The following is an 8540-nucleotide window of genomic DNA, read 5'->3' on the forward strand; positions in this document are numbered from 1 at the left end:
AACTCAACAATATATTTTATACCAAATATAATATAAAGACTTAATTTAATCTCAATTTTTCTTCTGAAAACAATCTTAGTGAATACTTATATATAAGATCGTATGAATGGACAAAATTATTTTTAAACAAACAAATATGTGTATTAAAGTTTATTGATTTATCACAACTAAGTTAAGGGTATCATGAAAAAAATACATTCAAAATGAATTATTATTTTGAAATATCATTTTTTAAAAGTTTTGGGCAAGTATTTTTGAAATAGATATGTGATTTCATAATTAACGGAGCTGATACAAGATTATTAAAATTGACATTCACCATTAGCTTAATTAGATTGTTTGTGAGAAAATAAAAGCTGTAAATAGTGATAATGGATCTTCTCAATTTTTTTTCATAATTGAGAGAGTAAAGTGTGATCTCTCACCATTAATTTTATAAGTGAGATCAAAAATAAATATAAAAAAAATAATAAAAGATAAAAAATTACACTTCACACTCTCAATTTTTTTAAACAATTGAGAGGATATATTCCCATAAACAGCAATTAGAGGCTGTCAGGATAGTTTAGGTGGGAGTAATGTACTAATGACACACTGAACAACGTCGAAGTCATCTTTTCTAGGGAAAAAAAAGGCTTGGCAAGAATTAAAGCCGGTAAGGTATTTGGTACATTATTATTAAGCAGTAACAATCCGTAGTAGACATGGCCGTCTTGTGCACCTACAACGTGTGCAATGAATGATTAAAAAGCGTTTAGAAATGTTACGATCAAAATTTATTTTAGAAAAAGTCAAAGGAACTAATTAGAGGGTAGTCAATTTGGAGTAAACTAGTTAAAAAAAAGTTTTATTTTTATTTTAAAATTTAAAAAATTAAGATAGTAGAAGTTAATTTTTTTAATAAATTTACTTTTTAATTAATTGACTCTAAATTAGCTGTCCCTAATTAGTTTCCTAATGGGATCGTTTATTTTAATAGATTGGCCAAAATTATTGTTGTTCATGTTTCCTTTCGCCTTTTTGAACTAACTAAAATATTTCATTCAGTCATTTTAATGTATTTAATTACTTTCATCAGTTACTTTTTCATAACTATTATATTGCTATGTATTAATTTCCTCTATTTTTTTAATCAACTATACCAATATTAGAAGCAACTCATACGCCTGCTTTCAAATATCTCGAACTAGGAGTATTTAAATTTAAATCGATATAAATTAAACCGTTTAATTTAGAAGGATAGGTCAGGTTAAAGATCCTCGAGTTTGGAACCGAGAAGAGTATCGACGTTTAGAGCACGATTCATACTCAATATTTGTGGATAATCTTCCAGAAGACATTTCCAAGAGGGAGCTGTTCGAACTGTTCAATTGGACTGGTCGCATAAACGACATATACTTATCAAGGAAACAAAAACATGGTGGCTTATACATTTTTGCGTTCATACGGTATACTACGAAAGGAGGAGCTTTGAAAGCTATAGCAGACATGAATCGGATGCGGTTGAGAGGGAAAGTAGTATTCGTGGGGGAGGCTAAATATCGGAGAACGTCCGCTGTGAAGGAAATGAACAGTGTGCAGCCACGAGGCCAGCAACCACCAGAAGGAGAAGAGAAGCAGAAAGCTCCAGCGGTCGCTGCTACAGATCTAACTAAGGAGAAAACACTCCATGATCCGCACAAGAATGGGTGGACAAAAAAGGTGGAAGTGGGGGTGGCGACAGAAAACTTGGTCTGGTTACAGAGAAGCCTAGTAGGTGGAACGACGAAAGCCATTGACTATAGATCTTTGAAGGAATTAGTTGCGAACAATTTTCCTCAAGTCATCCAGGTGCGAGAAATGGGAGCATATAAAGTGCTGTTGACCTTTGACAGTTTGTTGAATGCGGAGGAGGCTTACACATTCAAAATGAATAGTCTGCTACAGTTGTTCCATAGGGTATGGAGATGGGATGAATCGGAGAAGAGTGAAACTCGAAGAGTTTGGTTGGAATGCTTTGGGGTTCCGTTGCATGCATGGTCCGTGGATACTTTTAGTATAATAGGAAACCAATGGGGTGAGGTGGTTGGATGCGATGAAGTAACGAAATCATGCCAGTCCTTTAGTGTTGGCCGAATCCAAATTGATACCTGTGTGTTAGACGTGATCAATGAATGGGTCCATATCACGATTGGCACCAGTGGCTTTGACGTGTTGGTAAAAGAAGTGGGACGTGAAACGTTTGGGGTGAATTGTCAGGTAGGAATAGTGGAAGGTGAAGCAGTCAGTTGTGAACAACAGGAGAATATACGTGCAAGAGCTTGTGATGACGCAGTTAGGTGGTCGGAAAACTCAATAAATTTGACGAACTGTATAGATCAGGCTGCAGAAGTGATAATGGAGAGACAGCGTGAGGAGGTTGAAGACAAGGACAGATTGGTAATTTCAGAAACAATTTTGAACGAATGGAATTATGAATATTTAAGTCCCGATCAAATGAAATTAGTAACATATTATCCTCATAATTCTGGCATTCATGGTTCAGCTAATTTACTGGGATATGAGGAGAGTACAAAAGGGGATTCAGAAGTAACGGTTTCCTGGAATTATTGCTGCAAGAATATTGGGCTAGCAAAGGAATATACAAAGCCTACAAGCAAAAAAATAAACCATGGGCCCAGCGAAGATACAATCAGCAGCAATCCTTTGTTGGGCCACGAACCACAAGCCAATGCACTGCAACATGATGGAGGCACGGGTACTGCTACTGGGCCGGGTTGCATGGGAACGGGTCAGTTTGGGATTGCTTCGCAGCGTGGAAACGCGATGCTCCCTGCTGCAGCCGCGCACGAGATACTCCCCATCGTGGGAGGCAGGGGACCCAGGCCACGGCCACGTCCTGAAGTTGGGGGATGCGACGAGTCGGCGGGTAGGGCAGGTCCGAAGCAGCGGCGAGGAACCGGGATGGAAGGCGGCGGTGATGGGCTAATGACGAGACCGACGCTCCCCATAGAGGCCGAACCATGCGAATCAGCTGGGGAATCCGACTCTGATAATAGGCGAAGAAAGTTCAGTAGCAGAAGAGATTTGGTAATGGAGGAAGGATGCAGTAAACTAATAGTTGGTGGGATGTCTGAACGGGCCCGAGGGTCTAAGGATAGAGATGACGGACAGAATAATGGACACTGTAATGGTGCTTCTTATGGGAACAGTGACGGAGTGCAACAAAATGACTGTAAAGCGCCTGAATTTGAAGCGACTTGCCACCGAACTTTACCAAAGTTTCAGGACCGAAATGAACTCAGTGATGATAAGGATAGTAAGGAGGACAGAATGCTTGCAAATGACAATGAAGTCAGTGATAATGAGAGTTCAAAATTGAAGGAACAGTTGATAGAAAACAAAAGGGTTTGGGAATTGGCAAAGGAGTCAGGAGCCGAACTATATGATGAAGAAGAGGATATTATGGCAGTACTTCAACAACAGAATGAAGAAATAGCTCGGAAAAAAAGACTGGCAAAACAGAAGGCAAAAGCTAGAAGAAGCAGACCCAAAACACAAAAAAAGGTGTGCAGTATTTATTTAAAATGATTATTAGTTCTTGGAATGTTAGGGGGTTGAGGGGTGACGGGAAGCTGAGAATGGTGAAGGACCTGAAAAGAAAATATAGATTAAACATGCTAGGTTTGGTAGAGACTAAAAGACCATCTGTGACTAGATTTGATATTTCAAGTATATGGGGGGATAGTTGTGTTGGTTGGGAATATGTTGAGGCTACTGGTGCATCTGGCGGGTTGTTGCTAATATGGGATGAGGGCTTTTTTGATGTTAGAAATTGCTATAAAAGTGAGAGATGGTTGTGTGTTGAAGGAACTCTGTTGCAGAATAATTTTAATTGTGCTTTTATATTAGTTTATGGTGCACACGCTAGAGATGAGAAGCTTGTTGTGTGGGAGGAGCTGAGTTACATAGCTGGTCTATGCCAGGTTCCCTGTTGTTTCATAGGGGACTTTAATGAGATTCTACATGTTGAAGAAAGGAGAGGTACCGATAGCTTGTCTTTGTCGGCGGAGGATTTCAAGAACTGGATACAAGACATGGGTTTAGTGGATTTGCCGATTACTGACCGTAAGTTCACCTGGTTCAGAGGACGTTCTTGTAGCCGTATTGATAGGGCCTTGATTAGTTTGGAGTGGTTAGAAAAATTCCCGGAGACTCGATTACGAGGTGGTCCAAGGGGACTGTCAGACCATTGTCCTCTTATAGTGGAAGATAAGAGATTGAGAGATGGACCTAGACCGTTCAGAAGCCTAGACTCGTGGTTTACACATGAAGGTTTCTTAAGAATGGTAAAGGAGGAATGGAGAGGGTTACAAGAGATGCAATTCACGGATAAGCTGAAGGCTTTGGCAGGTCCTTTGAGAAGATGGCATAAAGACAAGTTTGGAGATATGGACAACAAAATTTTGATGTTGGAGGAAGAGATTAAGAAAATTGATGACATGGTGGGTGATGGAGCTTATGATGAAACGGTGGAGGCAAGAAGGAAAGCGCTTGTGACATGTTGTTCGAAGTGGTACGTTAGAAAAGAGTTACATTGGAAGCAGATGTCGCGCTCAAGACATGCCAAGGAAATAGATAAAAACACAAGGTACTTCCATAACATAGCTTCGGCGAGAAGGAGAAACAACAGGGTTGATGTATTGGTTATTAATGGAAGATTGATAAGGAATCAAGCTAGAATCAAGATTGCAATAAGGGACTTCTACAAAGACTTGTACCACCAGGAGAAGTCGCCGTTGGTGAGGTTTAGAGACGGTCTGGTGGAGAAGATCAGTGAGGCTGATGCTTTGGCTTTGGAGATACAGCCGACCTCTGAAGAGGTTAGAGAAGCAGTGTGGGATTGTGAATCATCAAAGGCTCCTGGCTGTGACGGCTACAACATGAACTTCATAAAGAAGTGCTGGGATGAAATTGGTTCTGAGTTCACGGGAGCGGTGTTGGGCTTTTTCCAGTCCTCCAGGTTACCGGCGGGTACTAATCTCACTTGGGTTGCTTTGGCTCCTAAGTTTACTGGAGCAAAGGAAATCAAGGACCTTAGGCCTATCAGTATGGTCGGGTGTGTATACAAAGTCATTTCTAAGATGCTGGTTAGGAGAATGCGAACAATAATGCCACGGCTTGTAGGTGAGACACAGAGTGCTTTTGTTAAGGGCCGGAAAATTCATGACGGGGCTCTTATTGCTTGCGAAACTGTTCAATGGCTTAAACTGAGAAGAAAGGAAGCGGTGATAATAAAGTTAGACTTCCAGAAGGCATATGATAGAGTAAAGTGGAGCTTCGTGGATTTTGTTTTACAGAAAATGGGGTTTGGAAGAAGGTGGAGGGGGTGGGTTATGGAGTGCGTCAGTACTTGCTCTATGTCTGTCTTGATAAACGGTTCACCATCCAAGCCGTTTAAGATGGAAAGAGGTCTACGACAAGGTGACCCGCTGTCTCCCTTTCTGTTTGTCCTTGTCGTTGATGTGCTACATAGGATGCTTGGGGAGGCGGTTAGAAACAGACGCATATCTCCACTACTGATAGGTAGAGATCAGGTTGAGCTGTCGCATTTACAGTTCGCGGATGATACCATTCTGTTCTGTCCTCCAGAGGAAGAGACAATTAAGAACTACAGGAGGATTCTTCGATGTTTTGAGCTGATGTCGGGGTTAAGCATCAACTTTGATAAATCTAGTTTGATCCCTATTAACTGTGATGCTCAGTGGGTTCAGCGTATGTGCTGCGTGCTGGGTTGCAAGGAAGCTTCCCTTCCAGTGAAATACTTAGGGATATCGCTAGGAGCTAATCCAAGGTTGGTGAAGACTTGGAAGCCAATCATTGACAAAGTGGAGGAAAAACTCAGCCTTTGGAAAGCCAAAGTCCTTAATAAAGCCGGTAAGTTGGTGCTCATTAAATCTGTACTAAATAGCCTCCCTGTATATTATTTAAGCCTGTATAAGATGCCGAAGGCTGTTGCGGAGAAGCTTATTTCCTTACAGAGAAGATTTCTATGGAGTAAGGAGGATGGTAGGAATGGTATGGCTCTGGTCAAGTGGGAGGTGGTGCAGGCGCCTAAAAAGCTTGGTGGGCTGGGTGTTGGGGATGCCATGCTGCGAAACACAGCCCTTCTTTTTAAGTGGTGGTGGCGCTTTTCAAAGGAGGATTGTCCGCTGTGGAAGAAGGTGGTTTGTGCTTGTAATAACCTGGACCCAAGTATGCTGTTGTCCTCTCAAGATTTACCCATTAAGGGGGTCCTTGGAAGGATATCTGCCAGATACAGTTCAAGAATCAGCAAGTAAGACAAAAGATGATTACTGGGTTAGCTATGGAGGTGGGTGATGGAAGAGGGACTCGATTCTGGGAGGATGTCTGGTTACGTGGTGGTGCTCTGAAAGATCAGTTTCCGAGGCTTTTCTCAGTTTCAAACCAAAGAGGATCTGTTATAGGGGATTGCGGGTTTTGGGATGGGGCTGGGTGGATATGGAATTTCCAATGGAGGCGAGAGCTATTCCAATGGGAGTTGAATCTAGTGAACCAGTTGCATGATGTATTAAGGCTGGTCAAGTTGGATTATGGCAGTGAGGATAGAGTTGTATGGAAATTTGATAAACAAGGGGTCTTTTCTACTAACTCTTTTTTGCAGGTACTACAGGAGGACATCATTCCGGAGGACATAACAAGCTACAACTTTACAAAGACAATCTGGAAAGGTTTAGTTCCACCAAGAGTTGAACTGTTTGTCTGGTTTGTGTTGACTGGTAGGGTCAATACGAAGGAAAGGCTGAGTCGGTTGGGAGTTATTCACCACGAAGATGTTGTATGTGTGTTTTGTAACAAGAGTATTGAATATGGTCACCACTTGTTCCTTGGTTGTGATTTCACTTGGCAGGTTTGGTGTGCTTGGTTATCATTTGTTGGGAGGCTATGGTCTTGCCCGGGGACGTTGAAAGAACATTTCATAAGTTGGACTGAGATATCAGCTAGCAAGGTGGAGCGCAAGAGGTGGTTGATGGGATTTTGTGCGATTATATGGAACATATGGCTAGAAAGGAACCGAAGAATTTTTCAGAATAAAGGAAAAGGGGTTGACGAGGTCATTCATATGTCTTTCATGAACTATAAGGAGTGGTTAGGTGTAGACCCTTTTTGTTGTTGATGGCAATGCCGGAGATGGCAATGCCGGAGATGACAAGGGGATAAGCATTAGTGTTGCTAGGAGTACCTAGATTGCTTATGATGTTCACTGATTCTTATGTTGGTTCGCTCCACTTGTTGTGTTGAGCTTCTCTCTTTCAAAAAAAAATTAAACCGTTTAATTTAATCCAAATCAAAATCGATTAAAATCGTACTAATTTAAATTTGATTGGATTTTATTTTTTGTAAATTGTTGAATTTAATCGAATTTCGAATCTACTTTTTATAACGAATCAAATCCATTTAAAATGTGATGTTGAGACTTGTTATATGTATTTAATTTTTTTAATTTACGAAACTGTAAATCTATTCCAATCAAAATTGCTTGAAATTGGATCGGATCAGATTTTTTATTAGAGTTTAAATCGGATGAATTTTTGACTCAAAATCGATCTAAACTGCTCCGCAAACACCCCTATCTTGAACGAGACGTAAATAGAAAAACGACCATGTTTCATTGAAAAAGAAAAAAATAATATAGATCCAATCTCGACTTGTCTATGTAGCAATTTATTAGTTATCTTAAATAGAATTTAAATTTGTGGCAAATTAATTCTTAATTTAAATTTGTTGAAATGGAAAAAAATAGTAGAATAAGATAGAAATTAAACCTATCATAATTATATTGCATTTTTTCTTATTGTTCACAGTATCTCCCGATTAATTCATTGCAGATCTAAAATTTATTTAAATTAATGGGTTGTTGTACGTATAAAATGAAATTCGAATTCCAGCTATTTAAGTTAATGGATTGTTGCACGCATAAAATAAAATTCGAACTTTAAATATTTATTTAAACAAAAGAATAAACTAACCACTCAACTAATCCAAATTAATTTAATTCCTACTGCGTATTTAAATCACCTAACTCTAATCCTACTCGCATTCAAAACATCTCAACCCAACGTGAATAAAACTAATTTACTTTTACTCGAACACTATTTAATCTTTCCACATTTTTAATATTAAATATTATTTATGTATTATTAACAAATCAGATTATTAGTTTGGTGATACTAAATACCTATAAAAAAATTTAAGTTCAAATTTCTACTTTTATATATAATTGGACATGTATATTATCCGACATCAAACCCAATCCTTTTTGTTTATTGTCAAAATTTATGTTTTTTTCAACTTTCACATTTTGAAAGGATTAAAATTTAGAGTTGAAGATGATGGCAAGATATGAAATTGTGGTAGTAATCTTAATAATGGTGGTAAGAGAAAGAAAAAAAAAAGAGAAGAAAGAAATAAAAAGGGGACAAAATGCCCTAAAGCAAAGTGCAGCTTAATAAGATCAATGCATAAGTGTTGTGAAATGA

General features: G+C 39.1%; 1 protein-coding gene across 1 annotated transcript; it reads left to right on the plus strand.

Moving 5' to 3' along the window:
* On the plus strand, positions 6347 to 7177 carry LOC110265026. Its single transcript, XM_021107760.1, has one exon. The coding sequence runs from the start codon at positions 6347 to 6349 to the stop codon at positions 7175 to 7177; it is 831 nt and encodes a 276-aa protein (XP_020963419.1).

The sequence above is a fragment of the Arachis ipaensis genome, chromosome B01 (assembly GCF_000816755.2).
Source record: "Arachis ipaensis cultivar K30076 chromosome B01, Araip1.1, whole genome shotgun sequence".
NCBI classification, from domain to species: Eukaryota; Viridiplantae; Streptophyta; class Magnoliopsida; order Fabales; family Fabaceae; genus Arachis; species Arachis ipaensis.